Below are 27,107 nucleotides of genomic sequence, written 5' to 3' on the forward strand. Positions count from 1 at the left end.
GACCATAAAGTGCTCTACCCCACAGAAGCTACTCGATACCTTTCCTGCACATTCATTGTTGAAATGCTGTTAAACACAGCAATTCATCTTATATAGTCTTTCACTTGTAGAATATCTATGGCATCCAGCTTCACAAACTGATGCAAATTCTATTTCACTGATGGCTCCACATCCATCTATGGTAACAGCTTGTTTCAAATTAAACTGACAGCATATTGCAGTTAAAGTTGTAAATCTGTGCTTGTACTAATCTAACGAAAGGCTTGTTTATTGCCTGTTGTTGCAGACTTGAGGACCAAACTAGGTTAGTCCTTTCAAATGCATACTTTTCTTCATGATATATAGTTTGTTACTTTATATGGAGGGACTTGGTCTACCTTCATACTTCCTGGAGAAGACACACAAGGAGTAGGCTGGATCAATGCACTTTCATGGTCACTTTAACACAGTTTTAACTTACGACCCAGTAGTTGCTGTTACTGGAATCCCAATATTTATCACTTCTGTATGATTGTACATACTGCCTCAGTTTTTATCTTGGGAAGTAAATTTTCCAGATCTCAGAGCGTATACACTGTCAGTGGTAATAAAATCGAGCAGACTCAACTCTGGTGCTTTAAATTTACAGCCTTAGTCCCTCTTGGTTACCAGTCCCATGGCTATCTTCTCATATCCATGCAAACTACCGTGTACATTAACAGCCTTTGTCTGCTTCCTTGTTGCACTAAGTATGTGGGAAGCCACAATTAAAAGCCTCCTCCCTGAAGACTACCACCACTCCCTGCAGGTGTGATGGAAATTTAAGTCAGCAGCTGCTGTTACCAGAAAGCAATTCCGCATGGTGAAGTAAAGACCCAGCAAGGCAGGAACATATATTATGAGAGATAACCGGTGAAGAAATGCACCCATTTAAGCAGCAGAAAATTAGAAAATAACTAATAGGAGCCTCTTGCAAGTGACTGATGGAAGAACTAGAAGTGGAGCAGGGCTACATGTAGCATAACCATTAGTGCAGCACTTTTCAAGGCAGGTCAGCTCTTCAGCCGAGGTAAACTATTGTTTCCCATTACAAAGCAATTACCTGCATGGGAAGATAGCCTGTACGTAGTCGTTCTAAACAGTGAAATGGACAAGATTTACCACTGGGGCTTAACTGTTGATGGGAACAAGCATCATTTTTACATTACTCCTTAATGTGACTGGGAGCACAGTAATGTGTCTGGTCCAGGGAACCTTCCTGCGGGCTGACTAATGCTCTTGACTACCACACATTTCATACATCCTCCTAATTCTCTGCTGACCTATGCAAAAACTGATACAACTGTGGTGTATATGCTAAATGAACTAGCTACAAAGAGGATTAAAACAAAAGTTGATGACAACCACAAGATTTTCTTTAAGTGCATGTACACATGTAGGTGTATCATAGCAAGGAGGTTTTAATCAGACCTCCTTGATCATAGGTAGAAAAGGTTTTGAAAGAGCAACGCGTAAGACAAACTATAGTCTTTTACAATATTCGCCCCTAAAACCCCACCTAAGGACTCAAGACTATTTGGATGATCTAACCTATGAGATGATCCCTGTCTCTCAAACCTCAAAAGCCTTTACCTTCATCCATCGCCTTGGAGCGATACGCTCGGCAAGGAAGTCTGCATTACAGGTGCTTGTCCCTTGACACATGCGGAAAATGGGAAACATTTAGCACTATATCTGTTGTGCCCATAGGGTATACTCTAAATGGGATGTAGGCAGGCAGATAAGAGCTTACTGATGGCTGCCATTTTCTGTGCAGCAGCAGTGCAACAACAGGGGAGGTGTGGCCTGCTCTACGGTAATACATTTGTACCACTAGCATCAGGCTTAAAGTTAAAGGAAACATGTTCAGATACTTTTTTCATGACAACAACTTATGAAACACTCAACCATGCATAATTTATTCAACAAAGATACATTGTTAAGATGTAATATCTTCTATTTCACATACTTAAGAAGAACCATAATATCTGTTTCAATATGTATTGTGGATACATGTACATGTATCTCCAATGACAGGGCACTCATTATTTCAAGAAGCAGAACCTATCCAACTTCATTAACATTACACTTTGAGGCTAAGGTGTGGATAATTTGACAATATCTGCAATCATCTGAGACTCATCTTCGATAACTATGCACAATTGCGTAGTTATTGCTGTAAATAGTAAATACAGTAGACGAAAGCAGGCAATTAGTACAAAGTTGTTTACCAGAAGAACTTGTTAGTGATGAGTATGCATGGGTCTGTGCCGAGCTGAATTGGCCTCAATGGCTTCTTTTCCATGGTGCTACGTTATTTCACGTAGAAGAAAAACAGTTGAAGCAGAAAAGTTTTCAAGCTTACCTTGACATAAATCAGTTTGCCATTAATGAATGGTGACAAAAAGTACCAGTAAATGACATTACGCAGAGTTAATCTGATAGATGTTATGCAGAACACTGCATTTGGAATTAGAATTAGATTGATTTAACAAATATGGACAGAGTGATAACAGTAAGGGCTTCATAACATGTTTCACTACTGTTGCATAAAGAAAGCTGACTGGATTACTGGCAGTACATCTATCTAGTAATTTTTTGTAACATGTAGATATTCCAAGATGAAAACTGAAAAATTAGGCGGTTAACTTTTATACCTTAATTACCTGGCAACTTTTCACATCCATCCATCTTCATTAATAGCCCGGAATGACATTAAATACATGCTGCAGGTAGTTCTATGCAATCAATGCCACATTTTACGACAAACATACCTTCAACATCCTGCCATAACATGCCATTAAATACACGACTTGTGGGAAATCACGGGATGACGGACGAGGGTTTACAGGCAACCTGTCTTGGTGGGGAGGGGAATATTGCTGTCCATCAGCAAATTGAAGACTCTTACGACTACAGAGAAGGAGGAGGGAAAGGGCACGGCGGCCATGTCTCCATTTGGCTGTCTATAAATGAGCCAGGGAAAATGGAGATTTCCCCTGTGTGACAGTATGGCTGAGGCAATAAAAGTCAGGGACATTAACTTTATACGACTGCTTAAAAGAGATAGTGAGATAGGAGGGGAGGATAAGCATGCCTGGGAGTTATTGGGGTGCACTAGAGCCATAAAGCGAGTCATGGCGTTTCCGAATATCTAGATCTAGGTAGTTTTCATTTACACTGTGATATTAGTGGACAAAAGGCTTGGAACAGGTTTTCATGATATTTATAGGTTTCATTAAGAAAGATATTATCCCAATTTTTCAACTTTACCTACTTATTAATTTGCCCTTGAAATATCCCATTTTTTACAGTGGAAATAGCAACTTACAATGGCACTAGAGACAGTCCCTTACTCCAATTATGATTTTTCCGAAAAGTTTTCAGATGCTTCACATACAAAAGTCTAACATTCTAGATAATGGATGAGTTCTTTGCTGACATGGCCATAATGTTACTGCTCTTGTAACAAGTCAAGCCCACAGCGAGGTATTACTGCTGACATAAAACACTGTAAACCCTCCTTGATGCCCTCAATGACCTGATAGTTGTTCGACCAGCCTACAATTTAACACACATGCAGCTTGCTGTCTGCCACTGCTTGCCCTCCTCCAAATTGCCTAAGGAAAGACCCCTATACATAATAACTAATGTACCGCTACACTCATGGGATAGAGTCTACATCAGGGATTTATTCAAAGTGTCACCACATCCATTTTCTGGAAAGCCTACAGCTGGGTCCATAGCCGATAGCCTTATTAGCAAGACATAAATCAAACAGCTAATTGTAGCTTGACACTCTTTTACTTAATCTATGCTGAAGGGACATTTGAAGGGAGGATACAAGGTAAGGTAGTGTGCTTCAAAGAATTTATAATGTATAATGTTTTACCTTTTTCTCCGATACCAACTCATGAGGTATAAAGTCACAATATAGACTTCTTACATACAGGTCTGTAAGCAGTGGTGAAACAGCTGAATGGACTGAGAGATGGGCTCATCAAGCAAAAGTTTTATGGCACAACACTCCAATTAACAAGTAGTATGACAACCACAAAGTTATGAAATGAAAATCAATGTTTTCTAAAGGTCACTTTAGTTGCTGTTAATCAACATGACAAGCTATGAATTTACATTCAACAAAACAAGTAATATCAGCAAATGATGACAATGAGAGATCTCTGTATACAGGCTAGAAAGCAGTAATAATGACAGTCTACTCTTTTCAATCATCATGCACACATTACGTAAATACTGTTAAACTGTACTTCACTATTCGAACTCCCAAGGTAAATCTCATGGTGTCCAAGGCTAGCACCTGGCTAACAGCACTGATGATGAATCACAAATTTACCTCCGAAAGGTCAAACTTGAACCAAGAATATTGAAAATCTGAATGATAAAACTGAAATAACAAGAGAATCAAGTCAATAAAAAATAAGTAAGAAAGACAGTAAAAAATGTTCACCCTTTGAAATAATGAGAAATATATTGATTTCAATATTAATTTCGATCAGTAAACGTATAGTCCTGAATGAATCATCACAATATGACCATACTACATGTTGTAATAAATGTAGCGTCAATTTTACTGGCATGTTTTATGATGCCTTATTACCCATCATTGCCCATCTCCTCTACTACAACATAACAAGAAATACTGCAACCTTCATGGACAATAATTATCACCCACCACATGCTACACATACATTGTGTTTTGTAGATATGGTCAAAGATTAATTAAAACCATGCAAAAACTTGGCATGGTATTGAATACAATAAACCCAGCCACCTTTTTATAATCGGTGTGAAAAAAATTTAAGACCCCTGCATGAAACGGTGCAGCGCCTGAATTACATGGGAGGTGGTAGGTGGAGACAAAGTTAATGGGGGTGTGTTCTGCTTTGCTGAGTGGAAAGGGAAACCATATGTGCCTGTGAATGTTCCTACATGTGTTTTATAGCCACCCAATTTATGTAGCTCATGAATCATAGCACAGGGGAGAATAAGCAGGAGAAGAAACTTTACCCATTTAAGTTTCTTAAGAGACAACAACTTTACAGGAACGTTTTGGTTTCCGTTATAAGGTCAGAGAACAACAGACATCTGCTGAATCTTAAAATCTTTGTAATGATAGCCAGACGGCTTTTCATGCAGAGCTACTTTATGATATAAGAAACATCTACACTATTTTCTGTCCATTGTGATGAAACAAATGCATCAAATTTACCTTATCTCTCACGCTAACATGAAACGTTCATGCACTTCCATCATATAGACAACACAGATATTTTGTTTCATCTGTCATGCATTGGGAAAAGTTAGGAACGGCTACCATATACATGAGTTATGCATTTAGCATTTTGGGGGAAAATGTGAGAACTTACAAATGGAGTCAAGGCAATCACAGGTCTGCATTTTCCCATCTCGACTCCCCCAAAAGTTCTCAAACAAGACTACAAAGTTATCCAACTCCCAAGGCTAAAGGCAGCAGCTGTGGAATTGTGTATGCACAACGGGTATAGTATACTTCTCTAGGCCATGCAATACTTGAGGTGGGACGACACATGTCAAAAGCTGACCATCCAAGGACACAAGCGAAATCTACCATATTTCTTAAAGGACACAGGTAGGGCGCATCAGGAAGAGAGAATAAAACTTGGTCATTTGCACAATAAAGGTTCTTACACCAACAACATGTTAGAAAAGTTTAAGATTAATGGGCCTAAAGATTTAATGCACAAACATTATTCATAAGCATGTGCTACTGAAGAGATTAAAATGTCTTTTTGAACAGGAAGCTGAAACATCCCCTCAAGCAAATGCATCTATTACACAACACACTATTGTGCTGATATTTAGCAGAATGAACATCTATATAAACGAGGGGAAAGTTTGAAACAACATGACAAATGACTTGTTATTATCTACTAAACAGATAACACAAAGCAATATTCAAGGTACTGATGTTCTTTAGAGCAGTTGTCATTATTGGTGGCTACTGGCTCATAAGAAATAGATCTCACTGATCAACATGTCTAAAAATGATGTATGGGCTAACTTAAAACTAATGCAGCCAAAAGGTCATTGTTGCAGAAAAGTCGATACCTATATTGCTTCTAGCTATGGACTTACAGGACTTCTCTTCCATCGTGACAAACTTCTCTTTAGGCAAACTGGTACATAACAAAAGCATTGAAAAGTCTTGTTAGCTCCCAGGTATTCTTTTATCACAATAAAAAGGAACATGTGCTTCCAAAGATACAGCAACAGCATGTCAATGCCCAATTTCTAGAGCCTTACAAGAGCTTTGAGAAATAGAATAAAAAGATTTGATACGAATAATGATATTTGTGTACAGTATTCGTAACTGTCGATCAAAAGTCTCATCTTCCAGTGGAAATATTCAGAAAGGGATTTGGCAATTTTCTGTGCATTACATACATGACCTAGGAACTATCTCTGGGTCTACGGCTTGCCTGACCCTTAACCCCCGATGATGAGGTCTGTGCACTGATTATGAATTGGGCAGCTGAGGTTATGTAGGTGACCTACTTTGGTAAGGGTTGTGATTAGCAAGGGAACTTGAAAAGATGAAGATGGATCATAGCTGATACTGTGAAGGCCACTAAGCACGGAGGACAAGAGTAGCATGCAAACAGGAAGTGCCATCCCAACATATCAATACCATATAAGAACAGCACCTGTTTCAGAACCGTGGACAGCAACACAAGTCAAGAAAATAATGTCTTGACACATCAAGCAACTGTTGGGAAATACAATGATTACTCCATTTCGAGCACATATCTTAGCCCAAATATTGCTATTGATGCAATTGAACATTAGACAAAACATTTAGCAGAAGTCAGAGGCTTCAAGAAATCTCCAGTTTACTGCACAGACCAAGCAAGTTCCATCCGATCAGTAAAGAAACAGCCTTTTTGATATGTAGCATACCCCATAAACCCCTTAAGGCACATCACAGCATAGAAACTACTGCAACTTGGAGGTTAAAGGTGTTCACACAGGTTCAGCTATCAGAAATAGGATCTGAGCGCCCTCTGCCCTGTATGTACTTGTGGCATAGACGTAATTTCCTTTGGTAGATTAACATCTGTGCTGAACTTTAGTGCTGGGTCGGCAGAATGACTGGATAAGAGAGAAGCAATTGGCTATTTGTGCCTTCCCAGGGAGAAAAGTTACAGATTGAAATGATTGGACCTGATCTGCTCATTACCACTGGATGGCAGCATGCCTTGTGGAAAAGATGGGCTATCTGAGGCTACTTCATTGCCTGTGATCATGTGTTGATGGAACTTTTAAAAAGGGAGGTCAGAGAGTTACAAGCATTAGTCACGAAGTGGCTTTCTCTGTTCAACAAAATAAATAGAGCAGCTCTGTACATCTTTTTTCCAAGTAAAAGGAACAGTAGTCTGTTTAACACCCAGTATGACCCCCCCATCTACTATATGTATTTTTCAACACAACACAACACAATACAACACAATATGTTATGTATTGCCATTTGAACTCCAAAATGCCAAATGTATGGTCTATGAAGACAAGCAAAAAGAAATTTCTTTTCATCAGTTGAAGCCCAAGAGAATATATACAGCAGCAGGAAACCAATTGCATCTTAATACCAAATTTGCTCCAGCCCTTCAAAACTTCACACTGACCTTCACACTTATGAAATGAAGTAGCCAGACAGCAAATCCCCAATATTTCATAAACCAGACAGGTAAAGTGCTGATTGCCGTTTCTGGGGTGAAATACAGAAGCTATGTGGCGCCAGCATGCCGCCCTTTTTTGTCGCCAATATCTTGGTGGTCTGCTGTTATGTTGGGCTTTATTGTATAAGCCTCCATAACAGCTGACAATTCAGGCCCTTTGCCACCATACGATCCTATCACATACACAGGCACAGATCAAATTACTGCAATCCCTACACTTTGCCACATCCACAGCAACTGTGTAATAGCTACCCTGCCTGCCTGAAATGAGGCCGGGTGCTAACGACATAAATCAGGACAGTTAGTTACAGATGAAGAATGACCTATGGCTTTGCGCAGATAATTGCCCCCATCCTTTTCCAACTTTACAACTTAAACACTTCTGGCCGAACCGATGCCAATCTTTACGCGCTGCCAGTTTTACAGGCACATTTTCAGACCTAATCACAACTTTGCCAATATCTTCCTTGCATTATGATGCATGTTGAATTGTTACTATCAGACATAACTCATCCTTCCTAATGGCTCCTCAGGGCTCCAGCTCGAAGTTTCACTCAACAGTCCAGTCTGTCCTCTCTCTTGTTGATTGGGTAATGTATCTACATTAACAAAGGCTGTCTTCAATAATTTTGCTGGATTTTGTATTCTAAGATTATTGATGACTTGGAAAAAAGTGAGACTTTATCATTACTTTAACACAGAGGATTCTCTTTTGAAGAAAGTGACAGCCATCTGACACCAGTATGCTCTCTTGAAACTTTTTGAATCTCATTCTACTGTATAGTTTTCATCTACAATTAAGGGCCTGGAACTGCGTGAGATGTAGAATACACAAAATGTATGCTATACTTTTCGGTAATACAAAATGTATGCAAAAACAGAAATCCAGAGACAAAAAGAACTTGTAATGATTGCAATAAAACTTTCTTTTACAGGTTCTAATACCTTGGTTTTGTGCCAACATTGATTAGCAATCCCCAACCTGACAATTATGCAGTTTCTGCAGTAGATATTACACTGTTTTGTATTGCAGTGTCACTAATCTTGTCCCCAATTATGAGTTTCTGCTACATCTTTAGAATACATTATACACTGCTGCAATAACTTATTGACAAAGATTCAGTAAAAAAATATCATCACCTTTATGAAGTAGAAGAGCTATTATTCCACATTGATGGAGAAATATTACACCCAAGGCATTTCATTATTGACAATGCTACAGGCCAAAGCAAAATTTCAATTTCAAAACCTATTCTTTCCACACCACTGGAGAAATATCATACCTAAAGCCGTCTATTATTGACAGCACTAGAGACCTGTGCATGATTTTCCATTCAAATTCTCATATCAATATCTTTATTACTTGTGAGTGAAATTCATCTGAGACAACAAGATATAACAGATCAATAGACATGGTGCACTTTCTCTTTATGAAGCGCTTACTTACTAGTTGTTCATTTCCTACTTGGAAACCTGGCCGCCCCGGCAATGATCACTCACCCCAAGACAACAATACAATAGAGGCGCAGGATGAGGGTACCACAATGTCAGCAATGAGCAGAGATACAATGAATAAATCTTTAGTCAATAGGCATTCCACCTAGTCCTTTAATCCAACCGGGTCAGCTATATCAATTTGGTGTCTCATGTCCATGAATCCTTGTTAAGTTGTTCACTTTGGATGCAAAGAGTAACATATCAAGGGGCAGCGGGCCTGATCTCACTATTCATCCTGTCCGTTTCATGGAGGAGCCGTGGATTAGAGACGACGGCATGGCAATGTCGCGGAGTACAGCAATAACCGCTCAAGGACACCCTCATGCATGTATGCAAGAATGATAAGCGGGGCCTTTCTTTAGGCAACCGCATCTCATAGGACACAATCTACTCTGGACAGACTAAGTCTTGTCCCAGGCTTTGTGCTAAGGACATGTGCAATTTTGCACTTGAAGAAGTTGTAGGCAAAGAACAAGCTTTTTCCTTTGATGCATAATAGATTTATTCAACTGACACATTCCAGGAAAGGGAAACTAAAGAAGAAACTGTTCCTACGTGGGAATTCAATATAAACAAGGGGGCGCAGCCCAAAATTAACCCTGACCTTCGTCTTGTCAACATCTACCCACATTCTAAATATCATCATTATCCATCCAGGGGTTCTGGAGTTATGCTGACTACAAAAATCCGGAAACACAGACACACACACACACACAGACACACACACAGAAACACCCAAAACAATATCTCCATTTTTCATGGAGATAATAAGAATGGCAGCATGAAATTCTTGAGTCTAAAGTTAAAGGAATCAGAAAGTTTTCTCCTCATTCCTGATTGGTTACCTACTTGTGAAGTCAGAAAACTCAAGACCAAATCAAAGTGCTTCATGTTGGCAGAGCGAGACAGACAAGTTTATGGCATTGTAGCCTTCTTAACATCATGGGTGCCAACAGGAACGCCAAAGTTTTCACAGCTACTCATTTTTACTATAACAGACACAGTTAGTAACACATTGAAGTAGAATCAAACCTCAGGCGCCCAATAAAAGTAATGCGGACGGTGCCTGTGGCGGCCACGAGGGTCACCCCAAACTTATTGTGTGCGTGCAGGGCCAATTACAGAAATGGCAATCTTCACAGTTGGGTTGGTGAAGCATTTCTGTCCAGCGCGCCTTTTGTCGCCGGTAATTCAGCAGGGATAAGTCACAGTCTGCTGGCTGCTGAACGGCACCAGATATAACCTTGCACTAAAGTCAAGGCTCCTCAATGTCTCCCCGCTAATTACATCCGCACAACTTCCAGCAAACTTTTTCAGCAAACTTCTATGTGATCCTGTCAAAGTCTTTGTGTGCAGCAAAGTTGTAGTGAACTTTTTTAACACACCTTTGTGGAGTCCCATTAAAGATAAGTGTGTTAAATGGCAGCTTGTGTGTCAATGAGGTTAATTACTGCAACACTGCTAGTGATTACAAATTTTAAATACAGGCAACATAATTTGACTCTAGGCACCGCTTAAAAGTTTTCTTCATATCTAGGATAATCATCTAAGATTCATATTAGGGTTCCCCTGGTAGTTGGAATAGTGTATCATTTTTTTCAATAAGAATCACTAAACTTAATTTTCACTCTCTAATAAGGCTAAGAGCCTGAAAAGTGATATCATTACAGCGGTGAAATGTAAGTTGTAGCAGTGAAGGGTAAACTCATCTATTCCAACAAAAAGAAGCCTGAGACTGAAATTGCAACATTATGTCTGTTTCAATCCTCCATTTACTCCATTGTAAGATTTGAGGACTTAAACCTTTGCTACCATTCTGCCATTTATGGATATTTTGGGATGTAGGGTAAACCATTTCTGAATTTCAGTTGAGCATAGAGCATGTGTTTTGAAAGCTTTTATTGCCCATTTCCCTCTCATACCGGATTCATCATTCCTAAATTCAAACTCCAAATCTGGCATATCCTAGCTGACATGATTTGACTCTGAAAAGAAGCAAGACTATCTTCTTTTCGAATATAAGACATGAGTTTTAGGAAAGAAGTTGAATAGCTACTGCACACCTATAAATAATAAAGCAGCATCCACCAAAGCAGTAAACCTGCATAAGGCCACTTTCTCCCAATACGCCCTTCAGACAAACAGTCTTCCGCCATGAATCATTCTCATGGGCTTAGCAAGAGTCAGAAATCAATGGTTAGGCAACGATGGGAATTACGATTGCCAGAGATTATCACAGTCTTGGTGTTCAATACCTGTGGGATTAGCATGTTGGTAAATCCCGTGAAAGATGGAGGGGAAGGAATTAGCACCACCTTATCAACTCCGCGGAGCAGGTTGTTACACCTCAGCTGCACCGGCTGCATGCTAATGAAGAGAGGGGCATACGTGTACATGATGATGAAGTCGGGTAAATTCCTATTCATACAACATACCAAGTTCTGGGGGAAACACACAGCCTGACTGGCAACCTAATGAAGTCGAGCTACGCACAATATACCTGTTACGTTGCTTCACAATATTCCTTTACAATTGGACCCTGAGAACTTTCCAAGAACTGAGGTTCAAGTTAGCAGGCGTGTCATGGAAACAGAGCAGCCCTGATCTTCAGCGCAGTGATGTGAACAAATGTTCAGTAGGTGAGATTATGGGCTATATGTGCAATAAAGGGAGATTGTCTTCTATTGAGAAGAAATCAGATTCTATTTTGTTCAACATCTAGGACCAAAAGTCACTTCAACAAGTATGAATTTGTGCATGATTTAGAGTGCAATTATATAATTAAACAGACACTTTTTAGCAAGTGTCAACCATACAAACTGTAACACTTACTGTAAATAACATGGGAGTGGAGGAATGGAATAAATACATGCGACAAAATACATTTCCCCAAATCTGTATGATTTGTAACTTGTTTGATCTCTTGTTGAAGTAATTATATATGAAAATGTATGTGACCTCTTGTTCAAGTACAACATAAATGTCTTTGATGAATCCAGCCGGAATGTACTGTACATACTCTACATCTTATAAAGCTGAAAGGTAAAAAAAAATCTTTTTTTCTATAGAAATGATCTGCTCTATGGGGCTATAACTACTATCCTGCACAGGTCCATCCAGCAGAGGGATCACCGTGGGAATTGAAAACCATGTTTCACCAACGTTACTTCCTACTCAGGACACATCCAGTCCTGTCCAATCCTGTACTGCCGTCCACCCTGCTCCTTCTTTGCCAATTTGCAGCGTATTGATCGTTATGCCCCATCACTTTGTATCAATTGGGTTATTCATCCCACCCCAGGGGAAGTCCCTGGAGCATACAGATCCCATCTCGTGCCGTCGTAACCAGGAAATCACGTCTTGGAAAACAGAATTTCTCACCAGGCATTAAGACAGGAAAGGGTCATTTACAGTAAATTGTCTTTACATCATTGACATATCAATTAAGAGTTTTGGCTTAAAACCTGACTACTCCAGTTATTCCTTTAGTCACTGCAATGACGAAAGACAGTAGATACCGTCTGAAACGTCACACTGTTTCCAAATTTTATCCAGTTGCTTGTTGGGACCTGAGTGGCCTATCTAATTATTACCTGGATGTCTCACCTTCATCAACATTGTTGCAGTATGTTCTATAATTTCTAGTTATCAACCCTCTCCTCACTGAGGAAGGCTTTTGGTGTGAAAAATGTATTGGTTGAGTAGTAGTACTACTAAGTGCAGCTGGTAGAAGAGATAAAAAGATACCAAAGGGAAGAAAATGTCTCAACATTTAGTTGGGATTTAGGGACAAACTAATGGATCATTACCACCACCAATGCTTTATTGGATTATGTCATGAACAGATGATTTATGTATCAAATTTTGTTGGAAGTCTCTCAGGATTGAAGGACTGATTGCAAAGGGGAAAGAAGGCCAAAAAGTGGATTGAGCTTTTAGCCCTTCCAATCAAGAAACCATATGCATGTCATGCCCAAAGCTAGATGCAATGACAGCTCCATCTGTCATACAGTTTCACAAAGATTTCTAATCCAGTCATTGTAGACAATCAAACTCTTCCAATCAAAAGTGAGAATCTGCAATATCACAGTCAGGACTTATGTCAAGGCATACTCAATCAATTCTTCTATCACCTGTCCTATCTGTCAATAAACTGTGCCAGTAGCCACAGACAGCTATCTATACCTCTCACACTCAGTGGATATTTAAAAAAAACAAAGCTCTTTCCAAAAAGAACATTTTCATTAAAGCAAGGTAAGGAGGGCAAGAGTTCAGTACAAAACTTTGTTCTTAACACTCCTAATCCTACTCCTCACAAACTTTCTATAGCCATAATATTTACACAGTATGCAGCAATGCGGTAGCTGGTTCTCCATTGAAAAGTTTGTGTGATAGATGTACAATGTAAAACCTAAATCCTGTGCATGACAATCTGGCAATAATTCAGATAAGCACTTAGCACCTTAACACACCAGGCATCAGTGGGTGTTCTTTACAGAAACTAACACCTTAAGTGCCCAGAGCATAAAAAGCCCATTATATCACTTTTGTCAGCCTGAGATAAAAGAGAATGCATTAATCTCAAGCAAGGTGACATTTCCAGGGTTAGAGGCATAAGAAAACTGACACTTTTACAGCTTAATGCAGCCAGAGAAGTAGCCATGAGTGTAATTGAAGTAGAGAAAAGATGCCCGGGAGATTTGGCCACAGAGGGAGTGGCATTTCAAGCTCATCTAGAAGTCATTTGGAGGACAGGACACAATTGGGCGAATAGAATGGAAAAGCAGCATGATTGATAGAAAGTTAGAGTTCTGGCAAATCCTGCTATTCGTCTGTGACGGTATGGAATGTTCTTCTGGAGCCTTCCCTAATCCAGAACCATCTCAGGGAGCTACAAATGGCTTGGAAATAAAACTTTAGGTTACCTTCTTTATTATCACGCTGGCAACATCTCATGTTTCATAACTACACGAACAAAGAAAGACTTTTAGACGATGCCAATATTTGTTACTAACTTGATAAGTTTCTTTCCTCATCCATCAAAAACCTGATTCCTTCATATCTCCATCAATTCATACTGCACAACATCTTCTTCAGATATGATAACTACATTACATCAAAATATGACATCGATCAATTCCCCTTATAGATTTATGGATTTCCTTCGGCGAGAGAATACAAGATGGTTCGTTCATCCTTCCAGCCAACAACTCAAAGAAAATGGATAATGAATGGACATGTCCACACCTCTGGCACAGTTTCCACTTCGGTCAGCTCTGTATCATCCATTCTTGCCCAACTGGACAAGGTTTTATATACATCCAATTACTATTTGTACAAATTCTCCTTGTATCCAGGGTCTCTTCACACACAGACTGCTGTGACTGACAAACATGAACCACTTCCATCATGGTCGGTAGTACTTTCCTAAAGTTAGCAGGAATGCAGCAGCTTTTAAGACTTATTGTCCTGAACCCTGTAAGGTTTCGATATTGAGGGCTGCACGAGTAATGTGTACATTACAGGCATGCACTAAGGTGTCTCAGTGGGTACCATAACAGATTGGCAGCTCTCCCTTTTATTACCTTAAGTAATAAAAAGTTTGGAATGACCAGACACGGAGATCCAGGTAAGTACAGAAACGACTTTGGAATGGAGCTTACTGATCCCAGCAAAGCTATCAACTGCCCCAGTTGGACTGTTTCATGGCGTCTGCTTGCCCGTCATCACGACTTGGGGGGACAGTTATGGCTTATGCATTATTCGAGCGGGATAACAGTGGCAAAGTTACGGCACACTGCCCTAGTTTCTAATAAGTCATCCAAGCATATTAAGTTCACCTGATGCACATTGGTATGCTAACATTGTACACACATGTCAACCAGAGCATTTAAGTCAAGGGATCTAGAAGTAATGACACATAGGGTAACATATCATGACTACAAGAATGTAAATGACATTCATTTAGCAGAAAGCCCACATTTCAAGCCAAATTCAAGGAAACTATTCCTCATGTCTGACCTTTGAAGTTCATGTTTACCCTGATTGTTCACCTTTGCATGCTTTGCTCACATAAAAAACCACCAGCAATCCTTTGAACCTATGCATAGTCATGCTTCACGTCTCTCTGATGCCCATATTGCCCAGAACGAATGATCTGGGAGAAGGTCTTTACAGCGTCCTCATGATTCTGGGTGATATCTGGCAGAACAGGAATCCTGCTGAAGTGCGCTTAAACCTGTGAGTCATAGCCTGAGGTATCATGCTCTTGGATATAAGTAGCAAATGGCTACAGGAGCATGTTGCAAAAAATGCGAAACAAATTGACTTCAGCATTCACAACTTTTCAACCAACAATATCCGATACAATGGCAATAGAGGACACCTTAGTCTGGCTTACAGGTAACCCAGATAAGGATGACTCTGCCATCATCTTGGTGCGCAAGCTCCCGAGGGGCTGCATTAAAAAGAAATGGTTTCGATTTCTGAATGCTATATAAGGCTCAAATGAGATTATGTACATCCCGGGCCATGTAGGTATCCGCCGCAATGAAAGTTGCGAAGAGTTGGCAGGAAGTGCAGTAGCATATGTGAACACCAATGCCACAAACAGTTAATCCAAGCACGAAAGTGCTAACCTACTTGTACTTGGTCCATGGGAAGATTGCTGGAGAAGGGAATCAATGGAGAAGAGGTTGCAAGAGCGATTCATCAGGGAAGAGTAGAAGAATTCCAACTCAACTAAAGATGGGAGTTATCTCAATTGGTAGACTGAAAACTGTATTGGACATGTTGGGGGAAGAGGAATAGTGTGGATACCAGAGCCACTACTCTCCTGACATTACTAGAAGAAGACTTTTTCTTTGCAAGTGAAAGTAGATCATGAATGTTTATTTTGTATTTTTACATTAACACAAATTAGTACTCCCAGCAACAGAGACCTAATGGTACATAGGCCCAGGTAAATTCTCTGAGTTAATCAAATCACTTTGTCTTAGACATTTTAAGCTATTTCTTCAAGTGCAAAAACAAAGATATCCGTACACTCCCAGCATATATTGACAAACAACTGAAATGCAGTTCTCTGAACTGAGCCTTCAACTTCAAGTCAGCTGATTTCCTTCCCCTTCAAGAACAAAGCAATCTGGTTTTCCTCCACTGGCATTATCTGATATGGCAACACTTCTGCATCACTACAAGTACTTCAAAGAGCCTGCCCTCCATTGATCTGTGCGAGGGGCACACTATGATAAGATGATGCCTGCTGCCTGATCCATCACCTGTCATTCAGTACTGCCTGATCTCACTGGCCTTTACATGTATGTTACAGCTTCCGTCTGAAATAATTATTACTGAAAAACATGTGCAGGGCCTCCAGAGCCAAGATCACCTTTGATGTGCTCTTTCAACTAGCAGTGGCTGAACAAATGGTTCTTCATTCTCTGATAACTCTCTGTCCCTAGGTCACTGAACTCATTAACACACAGCATTACTTACAAGTCAGATCATTCATCCCAAACGGAAAGCTAAACCTCACAAATGTGTTGGTATCAAGTATGGTTAAAATGGATAACAAACAAACAAATAGAAGTCAAGGCTCCTTCAGAGACAAGTCAAGAAACATCAAGAACGTTAAAGGAACTGCTAGCCTAATTTCCCAACTTTTGTTGGGATGGACTGTCAGCGGCAATACCAAAGATAGATGGGAACTGAAGTCTTGCAGACGCATTCCCTTTGGCTCACACTCTAACAGGCACACGTACTAGAGCCTACTTTTGAAGCTTTATGTGGTTGATAAAGTGTTACAATTGGAGATGTAACTTGTTCTATCAAAGAAACAAATACATGTCCATAGTCTGTGCCCATTAGGTCACTGAGGACTTCAGTCATAAAGCTTCACTAATGCTGCATGGGACAAAGATTGATTGAAACTTTGGCAATTCCATTTCGGTTGGATACGGCATTATCACCTACCTGCACATTACAGCATGAACTGCAACTTGTCAATGTGCCACAGCAAGATGAAGGCTGGGAACATCGAGATCCCAGCGCCGACAGGGTTTCCAAAAGGTCAGAATAACTTAGCCACAGAGCATAACTTTAGGTCCCACTACAAATAGTATTGCCAGAATTTATACCAAGGCCACGCTGACTTGATTGTTTGGATAGCATGCGTGCACGCATAAATTTTCGTCCAATTCCAAAAAAAAGTGTGTGACCATACTGTAAATTGCACAAAGAAGCTGCAATATGAGCAAATACATGCTGTAGATTGCGAAAATATATCAGGGAACAGATACAGATGCCATACAGTACCTTTTTCCCTATCGTAAAACGAACTGATTTTGTCGTAAACTTAGCCCTTGCACAAAATGTATTTCGAACCCTGAGCAACATTTTTCAAAGTCTTGCAAAAAGATGTCAAAGAACAAAATAAAGAACTGATTGGTTGCTATACCATGTTCTGTAAGTTCAGTCATTTGTAACACCTTCCTTCCTTAGATTTCATAATGAAGACAATTTTCGGCCCAAGTTTTTCAGAGGCTCGCAGCAATTTTGCAATGCCCAGAGGATGGGATCCATATAATCAAATCAGTATGGCCGACTGGTGATTGCTGAGTGACCCTGCTATCAATGGCTGCTAATCTTCCCGGCTGCTAATCTAACACTGGCTAGTTGGGTGCAAAAACACAAATTTGTCATGGTTTATCTTTTAACACCTGGAAAATGGTTTTCTCCTCTCACATATCTCCCTCAAGGCATTGCCTGTGTTTTATTCATTTGTGATTGACACAGAGGTCCTTTGTAAGAACTATGATTTATATGCAAGCCACCTGTGGTATTAAGAGCAGTCATAAACATTCAATCACATTCAGAATCTGTTCAAAATATGAGCCCTTCCATCTTTAATAGATAAGAGAATTGTATCTGAACTCAATACTGAACCTTCCCTGTGGAAGAAAGGTGGCAGGAAAAACTGTTGCTGTTGCTTTGTGATCATGCAAGAAGAATAACCTCAGGTGAGCTGGATATAAAACACATTATAAGACACCTCCATGGGGACACTAGGAATTGCCATGGACTGATCGTCTGTATAGTCCATACTCAGACACATATATCATAAATATTGTTATATAATACGATACATTTGTCTTTAAGTAGCCACACTTCAATAGTTCCGAGTTGTAATCCCCAGAGACAAAGTCATTACCTTGCAGTTCTACCTCCTTGCACTTCTACCTGAAGAATCTGTTTTTGTAAAACTAAGCCGAGCGGAAAATCTTTCATGCAACATCATAAACATCTATAATTGCTCCAGACATGTATCAACGGGAAAGCAAAGAGAATCATTAACATGATTTACAAAACAACTTTGAGAGCCACACGCTTTGTTATGTATATTTCATTGAGCTAATTGGGCTTGTGTTTGACATTTTTCAAGACATATTTAGATAAATGGATTAATCATCTTTGTACTAAGGAACCGTTGAATGTCAAGTTTTCCTGTTGTTACAGGACCAAGACTTATAGGAATCGATAAATCAGAATTATCAATTGGTTGCAACATTAGAATTTTTTACTTCAAGTACAGTTCTGAATCCAAAAATAAAATAAAGCATATCATTCCTCTTTATTGTACACAAAGGACTGTGATAATTCAGCTACCAATTGAAATGGACTAAAGTCAGTATTTCGTCCCTTCCAAGAAATTCTTGACTCAGTCCCTGGTGCTGAAAAAGAGACTGTTCTATACTCCTCTCCAACTGTTGTTTCCTGGAGACCAGATCATTCCCAAACTTTGTATTGGTTACATCATCGGTCAGCCAGGAAAGGTTCAAAAATCCCAAACTCAAAAAACAAAAACAAAGACGAGTGGGTATACATTAGTACGACTACACAAGTTGAATTCCAACACAAAGTTATTCTGGCAGCTGAAGTGACTGACGTTTCCATCTGATGTTTTAATGCACCAGCTGTCTCCTTTGATCCATGTGGGTACAAATAACAGTTACTGCTCCTGCTGAACAGCTGCTGTTCCTGGGAGTCTGGCCCTTCTGGGGTGCTTCATGATAGATGATAAATCCAATTCTAGCAGAAAATGTACAGATGATGTTTCACTTCATACAACCATACAAAACCAAAGGCAACAAGTCAACCCTCCCAGTAAAAAGCACAGGTATTGCCTGACATCCATCTACTAAAGCACAAACTTTGTTGTTCGAGAAACTTGACCACAAGGGGATACATGTCGTGTGCATCCTTTAACAAGGAGAGTTCAAAGTTATTTCAGTAATACCATCCTTCTCCAAAGAGGCCTCGAATTGCAAAGCCGACACACAGGTGCCATTACAGTGGTACCTTTGTGCACGGTAGAAACGACAAACATTCATCAACGAGTTTCAGTGGGACTTCCTTAATAACATCGCCCGAAAACAGATTGTCGGCTTACACATCTGTGGCCCCTTCTGCAAGCTGTCTTGAACATGCACTACATCAGAGGACCTAAAGTGGGTAACACCAGTTCAGACATGCCAGTTCTTCAGAATGATATTATACATAGAAAGAACTGTGTTTCGAGAAACAACATCAATCACATTAAACTGCGATACGTTTAAGCCGTATGTTCCATTTTAATAGCCTTCTTGCTTCTGATCAATATAAATACCTCAGTATGACGTCTCTTTAAAAAAAATCAGGTACCCATTAAAAATGACACGCCAGCTTTCATTGAAAAGTATGAAAAATGGTGATATCACATCAGTGGTGCTGAACACAGCAGTCATCACAACATGTATGCTCTAAATAGTCTAATCTTTTCTTCAAATTACTTCCTAAGATTACCTGGATGCCGTAAACTCCTCCACAAGGCGCATCAGCACTCCAGAAGCCTACCTGGAACCATCCAGGATGGATCAGACAGTAATAGATGAATCACTACCAGAAGGCTTAAGCTCTGAGGCAACGCTTCGAGTATTGACTTTCCTTCACTTTTCTCCTTCAAAAGTCTTTGAAGTGCTAATCACACATTTTCAGGATACTTTGATCAACTAAGCCACTATGACAAGGCACGATTCTTAAAGCCTATTGTTAGATTGCAGTAATAAGTCAAGATACCTGTACCTTTATGACTAGCTGCAAATCTGTCAGACGGAATATGTGTACCCGCTTTAGATGCCAATATTTCATCAGCAGTATAGTTTCTCAACCTTTATGAGAATCACAGGGAGGCCTGCTAAGTTTGCAGTGAAAGATTAGAAGTGATGTCACAGAAACTTGCAGATAATGGCGAGAACGCATCTAACAAGTAAGTTATTGATTTATAAATGCACAAAAAGCTGCATTGAACTTTGTATAGAAATGACACATATCAAACATTCAAGTCATTGTTCAAAGAAGGTCTTTTCTACTTGGTCCATCATTGTTTTCTTTTGGCCCAACAGATTAGCCATCACCAATGATTATCCTTAATTTTGGCGACCAAACTGGAAAACTTTGCTTGGAAGTTGTGATGGTTGCTGTGTTAACATGCTAACTTTCGGGAATGGAGGCAAGTGATCTGTGGTCATGCCATGGTTGGAATAACTCTATTCTTCCCTTTTCAAAGACCTCATCTCAAGCACAGCAAGATGTCTAGAGTACATCTAAACAACCTCCTTTCTTTAGAATCTGCTGACAGTAATTTACCACTCCTCAGTTTCTGCAGCAGAAGTTTGGAAACTCAACTCCATTTTACAGCCCAGTGATTTATTTCCTCGCAGCATAAGCTTTTTTGGACTTAATGATGGGTATTTTACCTTAGAATATGGTGTCTGTTTGTCACCTATTCCCGAGGCAGCTCCAAACTGATATGGATCAAGTAGAAAGAACTATTTCCATTGATTTCCCATATATTCCTAACAATCAAGCTGTCCCTGAGACACTCTCAAGGCGAAACTCTGTGTCGCTGTAATCCCGGCTCTGGTGGGCCCCCCCTTGCCGGTGAGAGATATATTACAAATTGCAGCAATTACACCAGAAAGGAATGCAGTCCCAGGGTAGCAGACCATTATCGATTTGTGCAGTAAATACTCAGACAATAAAGACTCCACGACAACTCCTCTGTCCTGATTGGAAATTCTGTATCAGATGAGGTTACTCGGCTGGTATCCTGGTCCTGTGATGTTGAATGGTACGTCAAACTAGTGACTGGCTTTGATGCTATACTGAAGATATGAGTGAGCAAATAAAAGGCAAAATAGAACAGTTAGCTTTCCATCTACCAAGATAGAAAACACACTCATAGGATTCGACAATATTCTAACTTTGTTCCCCATCTGTAAACTTTTAAAACATAGTTTTGGAGTTGTCCCTACATATGAGAAGTCTTGTCATCTTGATCTATTTCTTTTCTCAAAAGTATGTAACACTAAATCACACCTTAATTGCTACCCTAGGGTTTCCATCTATGATCTTAACTGCTATCTGACCTTTTGATTATTGAACACTGTCCTCTGTACAAACGATTTATATGTTCATACTGCAGATAGATATGAGAGGGTTCAGACAGGGCATTTCACCATTTAGTGGTCCCTTAGTTCCCGTCTTGACACATAACTGATATTTGGCATTTACAATCTGCTGGGTCGGAGATAGGACTATTTATCTTGTATCCTCAAGATGTTCACTAACCTCAAGGCCAACTCCCTAGGTAGCACTCCTGAGGGAAGATGACCATCTGTACTGTAGTAAATGATTCACATTCATCAGATGCAACTTGCATCTATTTGCTGATGTGGCAGAATTACACAGGTTGTTACCGAAACCACACTAGTCTTGGTTTACATGTGAAATTGAAATAAAAGTAAGAGACAAAACAAAGCCTAAAGCACTGTCTAATATTGAGAATTGAGGAGAGTTTGAATTTTGTGATCAGACATACAATGATAATGTACTGCTCAAAGTTGTATGTATAATGAAATGTAGTACATTTGTATACCTAGAGACTTTTTGATTTCTTGTGTACAGACAAAAGACGTCTAGTGTTACTTCCATAACTGCTACAATCAGAATAAGTTATATATGTCATGAAGTCTTTGCTGGCCTGAAGCAGCATTTCCTCCAGCAGACGTGCTGCCTGGAGAAGAGATGCGCCAGCTGTGTACACTCTTTATCACTGCCATTATGGGTTTCTCAATACATTGATTATTGGGTCAGCCAGGGGTCAGACACATCAAGTCTGGGTATGTCCTAGAGGTGGCAGCTCTTCGTCTCATCCACACAGAACTAAACACTGACTCCTGTGGATGGAATATAGTCCAGGAAACTCTTAGCTAGAGCGTAACAAACACTGCACGTTGGTCTGATTTTTTGTTGCAGTGGCAAATGTAGAGTGAAAGATACTAAATGAGTTCATCCTATACAATCATGTACATTCAGTTTAACAGTTTCTTTCGCATAATATGAAGGGTTGTATTTACATTTATAACCCACTGAAAGGTGGAGTACAAAATGTGTCACTAAGCAACAATTTTTCAACAATCTTCTGAGAACACATAGTTTGTGTGTGAGTAACATACACTTTAACATAGGTGCAAGGCTGAGAAATGACTTTGGAAAGACATGGTATTGATTCCCAATAGGCTCACAGTTTCTTGTAACAGGAAATAGCCTTCCTGACTTGCCAAGCTCCTGCAGATCTGTTAGCTTTGGGATCACCAAGAATTGATCAGATGCAAGGCTGAGGACTCCCCAGAAATGTAACACAGTGAAAACATTGATCTGGAGACCCTGGAGAAATCAACTGTTGGGTGAGAGTGATTGTCATCGTGATTCGAGGCATGAGACATGAGGCATGGGCTCCATCACGCCATTTGTTTGAGCCATGTGGTACACGTGCAGGAGACCCTGTAGACTGGACCGATCGATCTGCCAAAATTTGTGTGAAAAACTTCTCGGACGTGGACTGCGCTGCCTGCACTATCGATCAAGCACCTATATTTAAAATAGTAACATTTCAACCTGACCCCTTCAAGCCCTTTTCCCAGGAAAGGTCAGGGAGATTTGCAGCCAATTTTCTCCTGAAATTGCTATCCAGGAGAGCAGGCAAAGCAGCACTATAACACCACATCAGGATGCCAATTTATTCACCTAGCCCTTTCAATCCTTCGCCTTAAAAGGTCCCACATTCAGGAGATTGGTGTCAAATTTGCAGAGAATTATGATCAGAGAGAGGCCCCATGGGCACTGTGGTGCCGTAGATCTATCGTAGTGACAGTGCTCCCATAAGCCAGCCCTTAATCTGTCCCGACCCTTCCATAACCCTTGCCTACACACACTACTGTTTCATGCATGGCTGTCCAACAGACAGGACTTGAAACGCCTGCACCAAGGCCAGCATGCCACTCAATTGCCTGTAACCATCATCACCAAGGCTTGAGTCTTGAAGTCAGTTCAAATCTGACTAACTGATGGACCAAAACAAAAGTTTTTCTGAAGGGAGCTACGTAGATGTAGAAGATCTAAAAAAGGTCCATGACATCTTTTTAGGATAAAAGCAGCCCCAATGTAGAGAAAGGCCTTATCTGTCAAGAAAGAAGCAGGAGTGACTATTGAGTAATTGGGCTACAATATTGATACACCATAAAGAGAAACAAAATGTCCCATCCCATAAGGGCATATGGAGACATATCGTTTTACTGAGCAATATTGAATACAATGTTTGATCTGTCCTGTGAGATGACACCCAACCAACTCTCTGGCAGCTGGAAGGAAGGAGACGGAGCAGTGCTGAATTCTAAGGCTTTGGTGTTTGTAGTGTAAGCACCATCTACTATGGAACAGCTAGTGCCAATGGTAACAGTTGACTAGATATAAAATGTTGCACCCACCTTGTTCTCAGTCATGACATACAGGTGCTGCGGGTTAATGGCATCAAACTGCATGTCCTGCTGCACCCTGCTTCCCAGGACCACGGTGATCTCCTCGTAAGGGTTTGCAGCAACACCGGACCACACCAGCACCTAACACACATGAACAGGCAAGAAATGACATTAGATGCCCAAGGCGATTTCTGCTCGGTAACAAGAACTGTACAGCTGTACAGCAGGAACCTCATGGAGCTTGAGCTGTTTTACCTTTTGCACTATGAAGAAGTCTTTTCGCTATCAATTTTCTATTGGTTACAGGGTTAGACAGCAGGGAGACTATAACTGGTCCAGCACATACTGTGGGCTTCAAGTTCAACCAGCAATATATGACATCAGTATGTCCATTATACCATACATCACTTACAGTTGTTCAAGAATTTGGTACTGAAATAACATTCAATACAGCATGGCTAAACCTGATTCAAAGTGCTATGTGACGTCACGTCTATATCATTTTAAAGAAGTTCAGTATCAAAATGTTTAACTGCAACTGAATCTTACCTTGATCATAGGATCTCACCTGCTGATGTTTCGGTGTCTGTCTGTGCAGGTGAGATTCCTGGTTGTGAAAAAAGAAACTCCAAATATCCTATGTTCTACCAACCTGATGAAATTATTTTCGGAACATACCTTGATCAGTTGGCCGTTGGTTGTTCCCAGGAAGGCTGCGGTGTAGTCATTGACAGTTGAAGCAGCGACACTCGTCAGTCCAGTTGTCGGGAACTCTGCTACAGCTGTGCGTGTCAGTGGGGCCGTTCCTCCAAATCGTTTTGGCGTGAAGTCCGCACCGCAGGGGTATCGTACCATTACTTCACTCTGAAGGAAGAGAAATTTCAAATACAGTTACTAATAGATAACATCAGCTGTTAACAGACCAACAAACTGAACCTGGCAATTTTGGGAAGAATACTTCATTAAATCCAACATCAAGTATCAAACATTCTTCTGTTAACTGCTGACAACAGTTTCTGTACATTAGGTTTGCATTTATTGCATCAACAAAAGTGCAGCCAGTGTACCATCTTCCACACTGAATTATCCAACATGACCTACTTCTTTTATAACAAGACTGGAAACTCTTTTTTGTCCATCTCACTAAAAAGCAAGCAGACTTTACACAAAAAAGAATGTCTATGATCTCACAATGGCTGTGCATACTCTTCCCAAAGTGGTCAACCAATGATCACAGATCATTGCGATCCAAGCAAGGAAATTGTTTGATTCAAATGTCCGTACCGTAAATTTTGTACAACTTGTACCTCCAGCAAAATCTAGTGGTTCAGCAATACCCCCTCCATCCTGTTGGGTGTAGCAGGCTTCCTGGACTTTGCTGAATTCTTCATTGACTTCTGACATGGAGAAGATGCAAAGGGCAGAGCTTTCCAGTGGCTCTGTGCCAGATGGGGTTTTACTGGCTGAAAACACACCAAATAGTATCTCGTCATCTTCCTGAATCCCCATACTCTCTGCAAGTTTCTGTCCAGGTTTGCTGACATACATGGCCTGTAAAAGGTTGTAGTTTGTTCCATTTTGACCCAGGCATTTGAAAGGTATCTCCATGTAGGAGTAGAAGTTGATGTCTCCTAGGCACAGTCGAATGAGTTTCGACCAGTATGGAGGTGGATCATCACCATGCTTTGGGACTCTTTCCATCTGAACTGTTGCAAAGTAGACACGGTTTTTACTGCTGAATCCATGGATGTAGCTGATCAAATACTGCTGCCTCAGCTCTGTTGGATTGACATCAAACTTAGCTTCACCTGAATTCATGACTTGGAAGATATCAGAAGATTGTAAGGACCTTATAGAAACAGCCGGAACATTCTCCCTGATAACATTATGTTCGCCATAAGTGCCTCCAACATACAGAGCATTTTCCTCGTATGGTTGTGGTCCTGGTGCCGCAAACCCTACTGTGGTCCGTGAGGGGGAATTAGTGGCAACGTATTTACTGAAATCAGGGGTGTATGACACAGAGATCTGACTTATATCTCTCAGGTTCCTCACTTGACAGATTCCATGGTACACTGTGCCACAAGTGATCAGGCGATCCCCCTGGTGGTCAATAGCCAGAATCTTGTTCAGGTTGTCAGTGTCTACTCTATCTGGACATGATGTATCTCTTTCTTCGTCAGGTCCTGGACAGTTCACACTGTCTAACCGCGGACCTGTGGACACTCTCTTCTCCTCGGTTAGCTGCCGGTTTAACTGGTACAAATTGTTCACTGCACCGATGTACACCTTGCCAGTTTGGTTGTCCACTGACAGGTGGTTGAGGACGATGTCTGGTGAGGTGGGAGAAAATGTTCTGTAGATGTGGAGACCCTGCACAACAGTCCCTAGCTGTAGAACCACAGAATACAGCAGGAGGAAACCTGGCAGCAGATTCAACCGCTCCATTTTGACAAACTGGAACAAGAAAGGAACATGTTGTTTAATGAAATGAATTCCATACAGCCCAAAAGACATGTATTTAATAGTACATTTGACTTAGTACCTATTGAAATTTGCCTCCTTTGTCACTGAATTTTGAGATTGAAGTCTAATTTCTTCTAAAGTTGTTAATTCCTTTAATCACTTCATGATTAAGTTCCAAGTTCATATGAGCTTAGTTTCATATGTTATAGCTAATAACCCTCAGACAGGCCCTCTAGCATGTCAGGATTAGGTGGAGGAAATTACAGTCATCAAACTCTTCAGCACATATAAGCTATTCAAGACAACGTAAGGAAGGTATTGACTGCAGAACAGACCTCTTGCAACATATCACCTGTCATGCTACCAGTGACAAGAGCTGCTTTGAAGTAGTGTTTTAAGTAATAGACATGGCATTCACACAGCTTAAGTATCATCTGCTGTTAAATTGCTTCTTCAGAAACCCTACAAGATGTAACCAGCTTATAGAAACTGATACATCGCCACCCAGATGGGTAATGCTCAACCATCTATGTTA

General features: G+C 40.4%; 1 protein-coding gene across 4 annotated transcripts in view; it reads right to left on the reverse strand.

The window, feature by feature from the left end:
- Nucleotides 1–27,107, reverse strand: part of LOC136435321 (plexin-A1-like) — a 102,741-nt gene that overhangs the window by 34,023 nt on the left and 41,611 nt on the right. For all 4 annotated transcript variants that reach the window (XM_066428715.1, XM_066428713.1, XM_066428714.1 and 1 more), the window contains exons 3-5: nucleotides 25,391–26,563; nucleotides 24,785–24,970; nucleotides 24,116–24,247 (exon numbers count right to left, since the gene is read on the reverse strand). In XM_066428715.1, coding sequence (XP_066284812.1) covers nucleotides 24,116–24,247; nucleotides 24,785–24,970; nucleotides 25,391–26,554 — 1,482 coding nt within the window. In that variant the 5' untranslated portion in view covers nucleotides 26,555–26,563. The remainder of the gene's footprint in view (nucleotides 1–24,115; nucleotides 24,248–24,784; nucleotides 24,971–25,390; nucleotides 26,564–27,107) is intronic.

This window comes from Branchiostoma lanceolatum, chromosome 5 (assembly GCF_035083965.1).
Source record: "Branchiostoma lanceolatum isolate klBraLanc5 chromosome 5, klBraLanc5.hap2, whole genome shotgun sequence".
NCBI classification, from domain to species: domain Eukaryota; kingdom Metazoa; phylum Chordata; class Leptocardii; order Amphioxiformes; family Branchiostomatidae; genus Branchiostoma; species Branchiostoma lanceolatum.